The sequence below is a fragment of the Brienomyrus brachyistius genome, chromosome 1 (assembly GCF_023856365.1).
Source record: "Brienomyrus brachyistius isolate T26 chromosome 1, BBRACH_0.4, whole genome shotgun sequence".
NCBI lineage: Eukaryota > Metazoa > Chordata > Actinopteri > Osteoglossiformes > Mormyridae > Brienomyrus > Brienomyrus brachyistius.
Genome location: NC_064533.1, coordinates 48,504,378 through 48,521,535, shown reverse-complemented (window position 1 = coordinate 48,521,535; position 17,158 = coordinate 48,504,378). Strand labels below are relative to the sequence as shown.

At 44.1% G+C, this 17,158-nt stretch overlaps 1 protein-coding gene across 6 annotated transcripts in view; it reads right to left on the bottom strand.

Moving 5' to 3' along the window:
• The window catches only part of LOC125747039 (sodium-driven chloride bicarbonate exchanger-like), a 40,816-nt gene that overhangs the window by 15,424 nt on the left and 8,234 nt on the right, over positions 1-17,158 (bottom strand). For 5 of the 6 annotated variants that reach the window (XM_049021721.1, XM_049021759.1, XM_049021768.1 and 2 more), the window contains exons 3-7: positions 6,296-6,377; positions 4,773-4,916; positions 4,058-4,196; positions 3,309-3,469; positions 1,894-2,082 (exon numbers count right to left, since the gene is read on the bottom strand). In XM_049021721.1, the coding sequence (XP_048877678.1) occupies positions 1,894-2,082; positions 3,309-3,469; positions 4,058-4,196; positions 4,773-4,916; positions 6,296-6,377 (715 nt within the window). Of the gene's footprint in view, positions 1-1,893; positions 2,083-3,308; positions 3,470-4,057; positions 4,197-4,772; positions 4,917-6,295; positions 6,378-15,721; positions 15,978-17,158 lie in introns of those variants that run through there. The other variant, XM_049021748.1, reaches the window with a different exon arrangement.

Sequence of the window (17,158 nt, the reverse complement as noted above, 5' to 3'; positions counted from 1 at the left end):
GTGGTTTTCTAGAGCCAAACACATGCCACAAATGTGTAACTGATCTGCGGAAATCCTCGTGGCATCAGTGGTACATTTTTGGCCTAATGATGCTTTAAATGAGTAGCTGCTGCCCATGAAGATACACCACGTAGACAACCCTTTTAGATGAGTCATCTGAAAGTCTACTATTTACACAAGGCTTTGTGCCTTGGTATCTTGACTCAGATTTTGGGTAAGATAAACATCTTAATGATCAAACGTACTGAGGAAATCCAACATATTAATTTACAAGTAGCTTACTAAAAGGGTTTATTGGGTTCTTCATGTTTGTTTTCTTCAGCATGTGGATTGTAGTGTTGCCAGAGCTGCTTCCTAAACATAACCCCTGTAAAAGGTTTCAGAATTTCACAAAATGAGTAGAATGGTAACACAGGAAGGACGTGTGGAATTTAGACTCTAAATACAAACCACCAAGCTGCATTAAGTTCTTATGAGCTTTTCTGCTAACAAAATGTGTATTCTTTATCTATACACTATCAATCAATTCATGGTCCTTCAACATGTCATCCAATCCATCTCGAAATCCTAATTATACAGAAGATATGGGCATGTTCTGTTGACGGCAATCTCCATGACTACCACGGTCAGGGAATTCTCATTCTGACATAAATAAAACAACGAACGAGCTGCCACTCCACTTCATTTATTCGTTTAAGTCATTTCTTTTGTCATGTAGAGATGTGGCCCCATCACATTGTGTCTCCCGAGATTGATTCTACACAACCACGCGTTACGAGAATGCAGCAGAGACACCGGCCGGCCTCGAACCGCATTGGAATGAAATGGGTGCAGATACGACAAATGCCACCTTCACAAGTTTATGTTTCAGGAAGGGAGAGGGGAGGAAGTCTGTCAAGGATTAAGTTGCCTGGATCCGAGTCTTCTTGCTTGTCCAGGGGATGGATATCGGAGATACCCGCGGCGTGGTGGAGCCTGTTTGCCGGGGGCTTGTGGTATGGTTTGGTAGGGGGGAAGTGAGTGTCAGATGAAGTCGGGAGTGGAGAGGAGATGGAGACACACTGGGGGCAACACAGCAACCACGTGGTGCAGGGTAAGACCGGCCTGTCACTCCTACAGTCGCTCGCCACTAATGAGGCTCGCAGGGCTGACATAAGGGCAGAAAAGAGGGATGAGTCGCCTGCTTGACACACACACGCTGAGTGGAGAGAAGAGAAGAGAGACAGACTGAAACAGAGACACTGAAGACAAAAAGAAGAGGATAAAATGCTGGAAAAACGCAGAGATCAATGAAACAGCCCGATGGATAGACACCGGCAAGGTTCATGTCTAAATTTGGGCTTCACTACAGGAGGGCCAGAGAATCTCACACACACACACGCACACGCGCATAGACGTGGGCATAGCACAGACGCACAGATGCAGCTGCTGCTGTTAGCCTGCTATAAACACTACATACCAACCAAGATGGCAAAAATCTTATCAAAGCCATAATGAACAATTTACACGCTGCAGTGCCCATAATAAATATTTATGCATCCTCAAGGTAAATACAGAATTAATAAATCTGAGGAACAGTCATCAAAATCACAAGTATTTTTTATGTCTCGATAAACATTGCGCAACGAATTGTGAGAGGGACCATGGATGCTAATGGTATTTAATTAACATATTTTGCAAATGTCTGCATGCAGATGGCACTGGTCAGACCCTGAAGTAGGCCTTCACCTTACAGAAGCCTTCTAGAAAGAAGGAGCCACACCCTACAATCTCCTTGCAGATTGGAGGGTTTATGTATATTTATCATCTCAGAAGAAGTTAGATAATGCTACATGGACCTATGAGAAGATCTCCCCAGATGGTGCAGTGGGACAGCGGCCCAATGGCCCTCACCGTTCTTGTCCATGGAGTGTGGCTCGGACTGCTTCTTGCCGATGTCGGCGAAGGAGCGGACTATGGGGATCCGGTTGGCCAACTTCTTCTGGTTCTGATGGTGGTGCTGCTTGAGGAGTGCGTCCCGAATCTTCCGCCTTACATCATCACCCAACGGACCCGATGCCTCCTGCTGGTCTAGAACCATGTCTGGGGAAAACAGTTGTGAATGTCGAACACTGTTAGATTCTGATCCACTTTGATGACAAGTAGCTCATAAGCTATTAAGTGGAGCACGGAGAAATTTCGGTGTGATTTTCTAGCTACATAAACCTTCGATTCATTGGTTCACTTTGCCTTTAAACCAGCTAGGGCAGGCCAACACCAAATAAGATGCAACGTGTAACTCTGCCATTAAATTGGAATGAAAAAGTCTATTTTAATCTAGAGGCAAGGCAACCATGTTTTTACAGCTGACAAAGATAACGATAAAAACAGACGTCTTGTAGAGATGATGCGTTTCCTCATTTCACGCAACAAATCAAATGAATGATTGTAAACGTCTTTCCACTTGTATCACACAAAATGAAAAGGTGACACAAATAATAATTAAACACAGAAGTTCTAATATGATAAAAAGTGCAGAAAACCCAAGGGCTTTTTCTCTAAATGCACAGGAATATGAGACAAACACAGAAATGATAACCTGCCACACAAATTAAAAGCAAAAAAAAAGTATAACAATGTATTACTGCCCATGAAGACTGATATTTTCCTAATAATGAACGATAGAAACTTATTTGACCCTAATGCAAGGAACCAGATCTCATGTGTCTGAAAAAAAATCCAACTTTCAGTCCAGTCCATAGCCATCAACATGCTGTATAATTACTTATAGATGGGGGAAAAAAGTTCACGACAGCTTTTTCTGGATGAGTAAATTAAATCTTAAAGCCTTCTGCACACAACACTGTCAGTGGGACATGGCAAGCTTCAAGTTCTTGCCGAGACGGGTCTCAGCACTGGTGAACCCGGGCGTCCAAACAAACAACCAGCACATGAGTGCTAAATAGGAAGTAAAATGCATTTCGAAAAATAGCAGATGGCACCAAACATGCCCTCATTTTTGCATTAGCCCTATAAATGACTGTTCATTTACAATAATTTATTATCAGGATCAGGATGGTAATGCCCTTTTTCCCACTCAAAGCACTTTTTTAGGATCTTTGTACAGTGACTTGTGACGTGTTACGGTGATGAGATACTCTGTAATCTCTAAGCAACGCGCCCGTTTTCCGCGGTTGGTTGACAGCGCCCGCCCTCCGGCAGTTTATGGTAATATCAGCGGCAGATGGCACCGGGAGCGCTCCGTGCCAAGCTGTGTGGCTTTGGATGGCTGTGCCTCTGTCCCCCGCACCCCCCCCTCCCCACCCCACCTGCGATCTCCTCCAGGGAGTTGGCGCGCATGTCCAGCAGCACGGTGCCGTTGAGGATGCAGCTGCGCAGCTCAAACAGACTATGTAGCGACAGCGTGGCCACGTAGGGCTTGCTCCAGCGCTCGCCGCCATCCTCCACGTCTTCCTCAAACTTCAGCCATCTGCGGATCCACAGGAGACATGCACAAATGTTACTAGGCAGACCCTGGTGGAGCCACCTGCAGGACCATCCCTCATCAGCCACGACCGCAGCAGCAGACACAGGGGGAGGCTCAGGGCTCGACAACCAGGAACTGATACGACATTCAGCCTTACAACTGTCAGCGGAGCAGGAGATTTAAATAGCAACCTTGAACAACTAACCGAAGTCAAAGTCAAACTGCAACATTACCAAGTAACTGGCCAGAAGTTGACACGAATTTTGTGTCTTTAATTCTTTCACTTAAATTGCAAAAGTAACAGAAAATGGATGAAGTAGAAAACTGCATAAAAAGTAATGTACTATATATATATTGGTCAAATAAAAAAAATAAATATTGAGAGGGGTGAAATTGTCAATCTCTAGTTGACAAGCTCTTGACTGTTGTATCACCATTATTAAGCTTGCGTTTAAATGGTCACTTCAGGAAGAAAAAAAAGATATTTTTTAGGGATTTGATCATTAAATTAGGGCAGTATAGTTCAAGCAATGGGCGATGACACTGTCGCCCTATGTGATTGGCTGGCTGGAAGGTCATGTGACACAGTACCTGGCGGTCTCCCTCCACTCAGCATCCTCCCCCTCGCGTAGGCAGATCTCATCGAGCTCGGTGAAGAGGTCGTGGGGGATGTGCTCCTCGTCGTCGTCCTCCGTGCCCAGCAGGAACTGGACCCTCTGCGAGGGAGTGTCTGTACTCGCAGAAGAGGATACCGAGCATTAGCGCCCATCCCAAACTAAGGGTTCCTGGTGAGCTTACGCAACTCTGCAGAACCTGTTAGGGATATAGCCGAGACTGCCCTTTGGCCACACGCTGTCCCAATTACAGGAGACAGCTCAGAGCCTGTTCAGATTGCCAGATTAAGTGGCGCTTTCATGTGTTTTTTCGCGAAAGTCGGCAGGCAGCGTTCCAGGAGCACAGGCTGATCAACGCAGCGTCAGCGGAGTGGAACATTTTCACCTCGAGGGCTGCCGCTCTCTCTTTCTCTCTCTCCTTCTCTCCCCTCCCCCTCTCTCTATCAGCGATTCGGTAACAGATCGCTCCCGCCGATGAGTCAGAACTTCGTAAGAAAAAAAAAAGTTGAAAGTACACGCAGGTGGGAGAGACGGGCCGCATGATTCACCGCCGTTCCCGACATGCCTGTAGGAAGTGTGATGTAAATCCACTTGGGGGGTAAAAAAGGGGGCTCTGATTTTTCCCGTTCCGAGGAAAAAGGTTGGGCGGGAAGTGGGGCGACACACAGATGGCAAAGGAAACTTTCACATACTATAAGGCGGAGACTCTCGCCCATCCTCCACCCCGGAGTCCCGTTCCCTGTCCCTCTTCCGGTGACGATGACTGTGGTGTCTCCGTCTCCTATGAGTCTTTCTCCCCAGAGGAACATGCACGCCAATGTAGAGCGTCCGGTGACCTAGAGAACAAGCGACAGCCTTATTTATAAAGGCAGGGCGATGACATACATAATAATCATATTTATAACCCAAATAGGACTCTTTGGTCCAACCCTTCTTCAAATTAAAATCCTTTCCAAAACAAGACCAAAAAATACTACCCAGTGGAATAATGTGTAATTTAAGTTAAGGACTGTCAATGCTGCAGGTATCTGCGCATTTCCATTGAGCGGGATGCAATGGCACTTTGTCAATTACACACAGCATATAGTGGGAATAGTAAGATTAATTCGTGTAAACCTCTGCGGACCTCAGAACGTAATCATTAATATCGCAGATGCACAGGTGTTTTTCAGGTTGGCTTTTGGCGCATTTTAGGTACTAATTAGGATTTTACGCGGAATAACGATCCATAATGTTTAGGCTTCAATCTGCAAACTCCCCAGAGAGGGGAATGTGTGGGGCACTGATGGAGCCAGTTCTCCAACGTCATAGTGATGAAGGGATCAGACAAAGGTCATCCATCAGGCTAGTCGATAACAACCTCCCGATTTCTCACCTACATGTAAGCCCAACGCCTCTGGAGGGATCCATCCAGATGGTCCAATCAATAACCTCCATGTCAAAGGCGCCCATCACAGAATCACTGCCTCCTCAAGCAAGCAAAAATGCACTCTGAGGCCAAAAACTACGGCGCAAATCGTCCCTTTGGCTCGTCTGACCCATTGATATGACATGGGCCACATCATCCGCAGATGAATTGCTGGGTTTTACCCAGAAAACCCATCTGCACCACTAACAGATCGGGGGGGGGGGGGGGGGATGAGGTCGTGTGAGATCTCACATCAGCTCTTCATTGGCAGGTTATAGACACCAGGCTTCCTTATCTCTCATCCTGAAAGCTAAGAGTTTTAGCAAGAGGTCATTTCAAATTGGCTCTTTCCTGCTGAGCTAAATGAAACTAGTCAGTCATAGCCTCTATTTTTCTTATACAAAGACTCTTAATGAGCAGCCCAAGATTATCCATAATCTGCATTCATTTTTTCTAAGCATGGGGAGAACTTAGCTGTTTCTGAGCAAGAAAAAAATATATATTACCTCTAATACAAATAAACATGACACTCTACTGGATAAAGAGCTACGGAAGATGGACGGATGGCTCAATGTAAACAAAGTGATTGATATTTCGTGAAGCAGAATGCTCCATCAAACAATCTTTACAAATCCCGAAGGCCTGCATACAGATGACAAATGTGACACAGATCAGTATCGGCAGTCTTCTTGCTTTGCTCTCATTGTACTCAGCTTGTGAAAAGTCCCCGCGTCTCCAACAAACACGTTTGCCAGCTGAACATCGCTCTGTCCGTCACCTAAAGCATGGCGGGGAGGAGAGATTTACCTTCCAATTCATCCTTCTCAAAGTTGGTCTTCAGCATGGTGCGTGTCCCTCCTCTATCCACCACAGCTTCCTCATCGTGTCTCTGTGAAACAGACGGTATAAAAAACATTCGTTGAAATTTGTTCAAGCACTCACAAACAATTTTCTGAAAGAGAGACCCGAGTATGCTAAACCGTTAGCACTGCATCCCTTATGATGTCATCTAAAAATATAAAACCCAGACCAAATCTCCACCTGACGTAACACAACCCTCACATCCGGCTCTCCGTAGTACTATCGAGCGATCAAAAACACAGAGCTGACCTTTGTGTTCGCGCTCCACGGTTTGAGAGAATTTCCAGGAATAAAAACAAGTACTTTCTGTGGATAACTTCACCGGCCTGTTTCCATGGAAACTAATGTAGTCGAGAGCAAGCAAGAGTCTCTTTTCCGCAACACGGGCTGACGGCGTTTCACTCAGAAACATTACGGTGTATCTGCCACATGAAACGCAGCTTTTGAAGGCCTGTGAAGATTCGTAGGACTACGTTCTGAAATGCGATAAACATGAGCCTTTCTTTGCAGTCTGCATTTGGCTTAATGACAAACATGTTTCCAGAATCACTGCTTGGCCACATGCTACTCAATTTAGTCGTGACTTTTGGGTTCCTTAAATCAATCCTTTTTTTGTAATATAGCCACCATTAATCTGACAGGGGTGACCAGAACGCAGGGAACAAGGGAACACAGGGCACCCGGCTATATCTGGAGGCTCATTATACCTGGCTGCTTGAAACTGGTGATGAAGTGCTTCTTAGAATATGAGGAGCAAAATCGCATAGCAGATATCATGCTTGTTGGGCAAGACATGAATTTAAATTATGAATAATATAGGAAGCAGTAAAGTATACAGCTTTTAAAGCAATGAAACTAATTTTTAAAAAGATTATGTATTTTATTATAACAGAGATATTGCAACTCCACACTACCAAAGAATGAACCTCTCGGATGGGATAGACTGCAGGCTCCACGCATCCTTAACCAGGATAAGTAGTTGGAAGATGGGTGGATGGATGGATTTCCGTATTACATTTTTACTGAGGATGACATAGTACAGATTTTGGTGAAAAGCTCTCAGGCAAATGTATGGAACTTTCAAACGCAAACTGTGATCCAGATGTCGGGGATTAAACATGACTGAAATGAAAAGTGAAATGCTTGGAAGATTCCTGACGAAATGAACAGAGCAAACGGATGCATGACATTTTGAGATTTCAGCGGAATTCCCCCACATATCCACAAAGATGAATTTGTGTGGCTTTCACAACCTCGAAGCATCCCACTGCTGCCAAGGTGGACTGTGTGCAAATTGAACAGGGTGCAAACTGGATCATTTCCATGCAGAAGAATAATAATTCAAAGAGCCCCTAGGCAGCATGCTGACTCCACGCCTCGTTGCACCCCTGCCTTCTTGGCAGCAAAACGCTACACAGCTGCGTTTACATACGCTAGTGCTTTTTTGCATTTTTTTGCAGCAGGTTATACTGTCTCGCATGCATGTTGCAGCATCACTGGCGGGCTGTAACGTCACATGAAGTGACGATGCATTGCGACGTCGCATTACACCCATACATACCAAGAGCAGAGTGAGTATTTGCTAGGTAATAATATTAATAAGGAAGCAGTGCAATGTAGTGGCAGCCACATGTGGAGTTTGTATGTTCTTCCTGCGTACGTTAAAGTTCCTTCCTAGTAATCCAGTGGCCTGTACTACGAAGAGGCATTACTGGCTTATTGGGGCAACTTGTCAGATTTAAGGTGGTCTGGGCAAAATGTAAGTGAACGAATTTTAAAGTATATTTTAAAGCGCTGTAAAACTGTCCAATTCACCATTCAGCTAAAGGGTTCTTTTCCACAGCACCAGGTACTGTACTTTTGGTACTTAAAGAAGGCACCAAAAGTACGGTATTTCAAGGTATTGGTTTTCCACTGGCGTAAAAACTAGTAACGGCACCAAATGACATCAGCAGGGTATTTTGTACTGAATTCAAAAAATGACTCTAGTATATTACAGGGCTGGATGATATTCATACCAACATCGCATGTTATGCACATCCAATTCCTACATGGCTATTCAGATAGATTAAGATCAGGCTTAACATTCAGTTTATTATGGATATTATAGTGCAATGAGGTTAAGTTTCGGCAAAACATTTCTACACTTCCATAGGAAAAAGCCTAGCTAAGTTTTGCAATTTTAATGATCATTCCTTTTCAAGATTATCTAGCATACTATATGTTTAGACATCAGTTTTAAGTTAACCCCCGCTGCTTTTAAATGAGCGCTGCACGCCTTCTCCGAGATAATCATAATCATTTTCATTTTTGCTGTTTAAATCACTCTTAGATGGATTCGCGAGAAATTTATGCCGAACCCATTTTCTGGAAGTCACGCTGGGAAGAGGCATGTTTCGCTGGAGATATTTAGCAGGCCAGTGGCAGTGATTCCCAGACCCTGAGTGGAGCTGGAGATATTCGACATACAAAAGGCCAACGGTATGTGCTCGACATACAGAAAAGTGTAGGAGGAACATGACAGCCTGCAAGATGAGTCACTTTAGCCTGGACTCGCAGTGCACCTGACTGGTAAGTAAAAATCTGTTTCCCCCCCCCCCCCCCACCACCACTTTTTTTGGTGCCAAAAACAGCCAGTCATGTCATGCTTGTGTTTCCTAATTAAGCATAGTAAAATTCTGAACTAGAAGAGACATCTGGTATCCAATGGATATTCCGATTTTATTTTTACCGGCTTACTTTTTAAAATAAAGTTCTACAGGATATAACTGAAACCTTCCTTAAATTAGTTAGTAAGGGGAGCTATTTAAAGATATTAAAGGAATATTATTGCAGCCAATTTCCTACCTGTCGCCAATCCAGCAGAGCAAATAATCTTTCACACCTTTCTAGAAAACGGATAATGATCTTTGTTAGATAATCCCCCATGCTGTGGCATATTCTGTATGGCTGTGTCCTCCGTTTGAACCTAGCTGTAGGAAAACTTCACACCAATAATCACAAAAACAAGTTCCTAAGAACGCTAGAAATTAAAAGCTGACCTTTAAGAAAAAAAAAGATCTATAATTCAATCTTGTAATGACAAAAGTCTAGTTATAAGGTTTTAAAATAAGCATGTAAATACTAGGAAACAAACAAGGAAATTGTTAAATATTTCAGTCAAATGGTTTGGGGCTGGGTTCTCTAATTCTGGTCCTGGAGGGCTAGAATCCAACACTGTGGATTTCCTTACTGAAAAATCAGCTAATTACCAGGTTAAGTAAGTGTATTTGTACAGGGAAATCTGCAGTTTGTTTTGCATTCTGTCCCTCCAGGACTCGAACTGGAGAACCCTGGTTTGGAGGCTCTCAGTGGGGAGCACTGTCACCCCAAAACTCCAAGGTTGTGGGTTCAAATATAGCCCCAGTTCTGCGCGTGGAGGTTGCTGCTTCTCCCCCCATTGCGTGGGTTTCTTCCAGGTACATTGGATTCTTGCAGCAGTCCAAAGATACGTGATCAAGCTACCTGACTTCTCTAAACTGCCCATTGGCTGTATTAGTTTGTGCATGTGTCATCATGTAATGAATGTGCGTCCCACCCATTGACGTCCCCCAGCCTTTGCTCCTATGCTGTCTCCAAAAAGCTTACGAAAGGTTACTCTAGGGCACTTTAATTTCCACCCAAACCAGGAACTTCTCCAGCTGAGCCATGGTCCAATCAGCCTCCAGTCTACTGAAGATGGTCTGAAGACGGAGGACAAAGCTGGATGTGTAATAAATGAGATTTAAATTACAAAAATTGCATCTCAACCTCCTTGCCATTGACAGTCTTTTTGGGAACATCCCCCGGCAGTAAGATGACATACACAGAAGTAACGGCAAAAACAAGGGGCTGCGGATTTGCAATTCTGATGCAATAAGAGATCTGTAACTAGATCAGTCCTCGTGGGATCATACTACTGGCTGGTTTCTGATAAAATTCATTTCAGTGGTCAAGCAGGATGATAGAGGAAATCTAGAAAGAATATTCAGCAGTGTCAATGAACTGAATATCACTGCAAGACTGGAAATTCTGTCAGTCATCATGCAGTGCTAATGATGTTAAAATATTGTCAAGGGGTGACACACTTGGTAGCAGTGGAATCTCACCCCTCCAGGGTTGGGGGTTTGAGTCCCGCTTCCAGCTCTGTGTGTGTAGAGTTTGCATGAAAAGCAGCTGAAAGACGGAATCATTAAATCATTCTTCAGTACAGTTCCACGCAATCAAACAACAGTGTCAGACTAGTGTAAGTGATGAGTGTTTTCAACTCAAAATTAACTGCTCCGTAATGTCAGAAAGTTTAAGAGGCTGAAATGGCATAGAAATAAATGCCAATACATTACCCTAAAGAAGCAGGAAACGCCATTTCTCTGATGAAGCATCACTGTCGGATTTAGCGGTCATGCTATTAATAACCACCCGCATCCTGTGGAGGAGGAGGCTACACAGCAACGTGTAGATGCACCACTGCGGGGGCCATACTAGTATGAACCTTTAGCCGAACAGCGTCTAGCAGAACTGGGACTGTGCGTGGTGGCTGAGGGGATCACGGGGGCCAGAGCTTGGGGAGCAGGAGTGGGGGGTTGTCTTTTGAACAACAATGCTCAGTTTTCTCTGAGGCGCTGCAAGCCGGCAGCAGGTCACCTTCCACAGAAAGGCGAGCAGAAAGAAAGGCTTCTCAATCCCATAGTGGGGTTTTATTGTGCATACAGATGAGCGGGGGGGGGGGGGGGGGGGGGGGGGGGGGGGCTCATGTTCATGCAGGAGCGTCATGATCTTTTAATAAACAGCTGCAGGCGTGCACGTATTGCCTGATATAATTTACAAGTTTCCTTCCTGCCTTCCTAGTTAAAACCAGAGGGGAGCCAAACCCCAAGGTGACATCAGCGCACTGTCGGACCGCACATTTGGGAGTGAGCGTACTCATTTTCTTTGCTCTTCAGTGCCCTTCAAAAGAAATGCCACTCAATGTCCTACTCGCATATCATGAGCTCTCCACAGGTGTGATAAATAAGAAATAGAATAAAAGAAAAAAAATGTAATTGCGTTCAAATTAAGGCTTGACAAATATGGCACAACCTAGTTGTAGTAGCTAGGCCGTCATAGCATCCTGCTAAATCAGAATGTACACCATGTCATCGCACCAAGATCATGACCAAAAGATTATTCTTTATATTGGGTATACAAGGTCTGAAACAACAAGACAAGGCTAATCCTATAGGGCAAAGACAAACAGACGACTATAGAAAACATTCTGACCTGTCAGTGTTACGGGGCTCGAGACATATAGGTACATTCCAAATATAGGGTTACTTTCTTACCCTCGGTCAGAAAATGTGGGGCTGCAAAGGTGAACGAGTTAACATCAAGTTTCTTGTTAAACTGAAGAAATCCGTGATGGAAACTGTTCAATTATTCACCGAGGCTTACGGTGAGGACTGCACGCCTGGTGTACACGTTTCTGAAGGGCGCAAACAATTTTCAGAAGGCAGAGAAAGGCGTGAAAGATGACCGCCCTGGCCGTCCACGCACAGCTGTTACTGATGGCAACATTGAAAAAAGTGCGAGATGTGATTCGACAAGATCGATGTTTGGGTGTTCGATGCAGTAGCTGTGAATGAGCACCCATCCCACTCCCCAGTCCTCGCTCCTTGCCACTTCTGCCTCTTCCCAAAGATCAAGTCAGTGCTCAAAGGAACCCAGTTCTTGTTGGCAGAAAATGTGAAAACCAAAAACGATCGAACAGTATTACAGAACTTGACCTGCGGTATTGCTTTGAACTTCGGCAACATCGTTTGCATCTGTGTGTCAGTTCAGAAGGGAACTATTTCGTAGGTAATTTTTGTGTGTGTGTGTGTCAGACCTCGTAATCTATCGAGAGTCCTGTGTATTTTAAAAATTGTTTCTCACTTGCTAATCCGAAGTATCAATAGCATAAGACCAAAAGCTTAAACTGTGTAAACAAAATAGAACATGGATGGATGAATGCCATACAAATCTATAATTAATGTTTGTTGTTAGTACCATGAAGCACACTGTTCATTAAAGAGGATTAGTTTTGGAGATTGGGATCTTGATATTAATGATAATGGCAATGCTTTATACAAGAAGTCTATGAGATATTACGGAATCTAATTAGCTTCTTTTATTTTAATATTGGAACATTTCTGTACGTTATATAAAGTTGATTTGTTGCACCCATTAAAACATATGTATTATTGCAAACACTTTGTATTTTTAGTAAATATGTATAAATGCATTAGAAACTGCTTGAATTACAGCAACAAGGAACATTATATAATTTGCTAAAACTAACTCCAGAATAGTAAAAGGCTCAACTGAATGTTGTGTGTCTTACAATTATTAAGTCTATCAAAAACTGAAAAGCTATATGAAGGAGGTACCGTGAATGTTTCAATGTGAGCTTGAGACATGTCCCTGCGCATTGGGTGAATACGGTAATGAGGCAGGTGGTCATTCAGTCAGGTCTCCTTTGTACTTGGAAGGCAAACAGATCAAATGAATCCCATCCACATAAATCAAATTACAGACCGCCTTTGGTGCAAGTGATACGAAATATTAGAACGTTAGACTCTTCAAAAGTATAAATGCATGTTGTCTATCCATCTTACGAGTGCTCATCCCCACAGCATGAGGTGCAGCATGCCATGAGTAAGTCATATATAATTTTCTCAGCTTTTATAGACTTGATGAACACCCTTCACGTGATTACAGCTGCTTGTTTCTTCTAAAACTTGTTCAAGAGAAATTGAGCCAAGGTAATGGAATTGTAGCTGCCCAGTTCAGAATTTCTGGGCCCAGGTTCAGATCAACCATTTTCCGTGAATCTCCTAGCTTAGACCTGAGCTACATAATGCCCCAGTGCATATAACACTCACCGTTAACAGATCTTCCAGTTACTCGTTAAGAGGTTATTCAGTCAGGGAATTTTATTAATGGAAAGTTGAAACGGATTGAAAAAAGGAAAAGTTGGGAAAATGTTAGCTGCATCACTAAATGATTCTGCTATGAAAACAGTCAGGTTTATAGTGATGAAGGTCTATTATGTGGAAGCTCATTTAATATTCAGACAGCTGGCTAATTATCAAAACAGCATTTAGTGAAACTTCAATGATTTCAAATAGACTGGAGCGGTTTCCAAGACAAAGAATCATGTAGGTCGGTTAGCTAAATTAGCTGGTGGATAAAGCTTCTTAATTACAGCTAACTGGCCATTTCTTACTAAGGTACCCTGCAATATAGAGCAAGACAGAAAATATTAGGTGAAAATATATGATCATCAAAGATATGTTAAGCTGAAGACCGAAGTTAGGTGAGCTAACCTGAGCTAAAGTTAGCTAAGAGGCGTGTCATGTCATCCCTCTCAGTCAGTCGATAAAGATGTGTGAATGGAAAACTTTCACAAAATATACTGGGTTATTTTTGAAGCGACACCTTGCTAAATTCATTCCCTTGTCTAAATATGTTACATGAATAATTATTAAATTAACCAAAAATAAAATTACATTAACTACATAATCAGGAATCTTTACTGTACTACACTTTTTAGGGAAAAAATACTCATATTTACTGAATTACTCCAGAAGCGTCAAAGAACCATAGGCAAAAGTAATGTTTACATCATAATAGCTTTAAGATGCTGTAGCAAGACAGGCCACATCTGGGTAAACTCGAGCTGCGAGTCCCCAGTGCTGAGAACATCTGGTGCTGGGATTTATTACAGTGCCCTCACTGCAGAGCGAGGGCTGCCAATAAGCGGCACCATGCTGTGCAATAATCATTTAGGAGAGATGAGCATCCAGCCTTAAGTCTGAAAGTCTGCTGAGGCAGGTGATGCTGGTCGGGCCGCCTGGCTCCCTACTCGACGCTCACATGATCGAGGTGAGCCAATCCCCAAGCAGCATTTTCTCAACGTTCCCTAGACGACTTGCACGTTGGAGTAACCTGTGACAGTCTTTTTCCTTGAATTTCCTTTTTCTCCCCCCCCCCCCCCCAAACTCTGTGTGCCGTATTCTTACATCCATCGATTATTCATTCATTGGACGAGCTCCCCCAGAGCTGAAAGAGTGTGTGCAATAACTGATGGGTAGGACACAAGTGCACTCGGCAAAGCCAGACGCTCTCACACTCAGCAATGATCAGAGAATTAATAAATTTCACATAGGAATTTTGCACACAACGCAGCACGTGGTCTGAATTTAACACTCTTTATTCACACTGATGCTCCATGAAAGTGGAGTGTTACAGTCATGCAAGCCTAAGTGTTGCGTGCTGCCTTCTGGCAGACCTTAAATGTGAACTGTAAAATTCTTTAATCTACACCACAACATTCCTTTCCGGGACTAACTCATGACCCAATTCCTACCTCTAGCATACCGATCCCAGGTTTGCAGTAAGATGTTACAGCCGACTGTTCAAAAGATTCGATGACCAAATTAATGTTCAATCCGGGAGGGTACTGTCAGCACAAACAGCACATTGATTGGTCAATTGGCCTCTCCAAGCACTTAAAGGAAAAAATTGCCATACAAGCAAACAAGGTGGAGGCGGGGGTTAATGGCAGCTGGAGTGGTGATGGCATTGGATTGTCTGTCATGACATGGGTCTGGTAGCCACAGATTGTAACCACTATGGCGGCCGTCAACATCAGCACCGTGGTGGACTGTTCCATGTCTCAACTGCAGTCCTGCCTCCCAATGAGCTGGAGGTCCACAGGGATGCTCGTGTCAAAGATAAACGGGCAAATCGCTCGCATCTCTGTTACCCAGTTGCCCTTCAATCCACACACCCTTGCAAGCACGCAAGCCCCTTGACACAGAATAACATTAAACTAAATTCATTCTCCTTCTGCCAGAAAGATGAAAGGCTGATGTCAGCGGGACATTTCTCCCCCCCCCCACCTCAGGAGCACCATCCCCCCATCTGTCAGCCCACTCTTCTGCCCTCTTCGTTAAGCGAGACAGAACAATCTCTTCACATTATTAGTAAATAATGCAGTAGCTAGCATCTAGAAAGAAAGTACCGATCACTGTGTTGTTCCCAGTCCAGCCACCCAATACACGTACAATACTATCGCATGAAAGCGTCCAGAATGCAAGATCAGCATGATTCTGCTCTCTGAAGAGACTACAGACACGCATGCATGAAATTCCACTGATAATCATGCAGTCTGTTAAATGAAACTCCTTTTGAACGTGGTTTTCAGCCAGAGGTCATCACTCCCATAGATTACCGGGGGAGCTACATACTAAGGCAAGTCAATGTCACCCCCGGACGAGTTCTCTTTAACAAGCCGAAGCAGAAGACATGCTCTCGATGAACACTGGACCCTACCTGACAGTTAAACCGGTCTGAGCCCCCAGGATTCATGGCTGCTGCCTCGACTCGCCCTCTGCAGATGTCCCCTTTTCCTGCTGGGAGTCTGTTGGTGAGGCTCAGCAGTGCGAACGAGATGAGCCTCAGCTATGTGAGGCGTGCTGCGGAGCGGGTACCTGCTCACCATGCCAGCTTCCGCCACCCGCCTGCACCCAACCCCCCCGCAGAACGCTCCGCGTCCTTTGATCCAGGCAACCTCAATATCTTTTTGACACTCGCGGGCTTCTCTGCCAATCGGCATAAAGATTAGCACAGTGACGTCAAACACACTGCCTCATATCGGAGCCGGCCGGCGCTGAGTGCCGCTGCCTGCGAGGATGGAGAGCCCTGGCAGTTAGATCGTCACGGCCGTCCTGCGGCATCTCTCCCGGGCATGCGGGGACCGCATGCCGCCTTCACAGGCTGACCTGTCAGCGAATTGATTTCTCCCTGACCTTGTCTCTGAACCGAAGTGCAGGTAAACTAATACCGATGCATTCTAAAGATACTGCACCGCGCTGCATCGATGTCTATTTATAGCTCGTAGCATTTGCATCAGACCCATGTGCTGCCGCAACTATAAACTGCAGCTCACAAATATAAACAGGAAATGCGTGTGTGTATATGTATGTCTATAGTTATATATATATTATATATATATATACACACACACACACACACACACACACACACACACACACACACACACACATGCACACACACACATTCAATGACCAGCTATCACAAAAAACAAACGCATGGAGCAAAACAATAGTGATAAAGCTTATTTTTTTATTTTAAATTTCACCAGAAAAGAAATCAATCAATGAGAAGTTTTTTTGTTTTGTTTTAAAAAGGGCAGAAGGGATATTCATATGGCTTCACAGCAATTAATAAAGCTACAGATTAACAGTAAACAGATTAACAGAGAACTATTACAAAGTCATCTGCAGATTTCTTCCTCCTTGCGCAAGCTGCAGCCGTCCCCTCTGTGCTCCTCTTTCCTGTTTATCGTGCCCTAATGGACACATGGCAGATGCTAATCTCTCCAGAGGAATCCGGGTCTCAGAAGCATTACGCATCACAAAAAGCTATCTCTCAGTATTTACACGCTTAGCCAGTAATCCCGCATTGACGACACATGCGAAAATTGTGGAGAACATATACAACAAAAGGAGGTAAGAAAAACTGCATGAAAACCATCCACTGCTTGGTTACTCTGAAACAATGTATAAAATACATTTATAAAATCTCAGTGTTCAAAACCCTCCGCCGTCCACATATCCAGTACAGGGCAGACATGTAGCCCTGTGGAAAAATAACGGGTTTGAATTGAACCCACCCTGTGATATATGTTACAGACACATAGACAGGTAGTACAATTACACCCCCTAGACAGGACATTAGTGCAGTGTA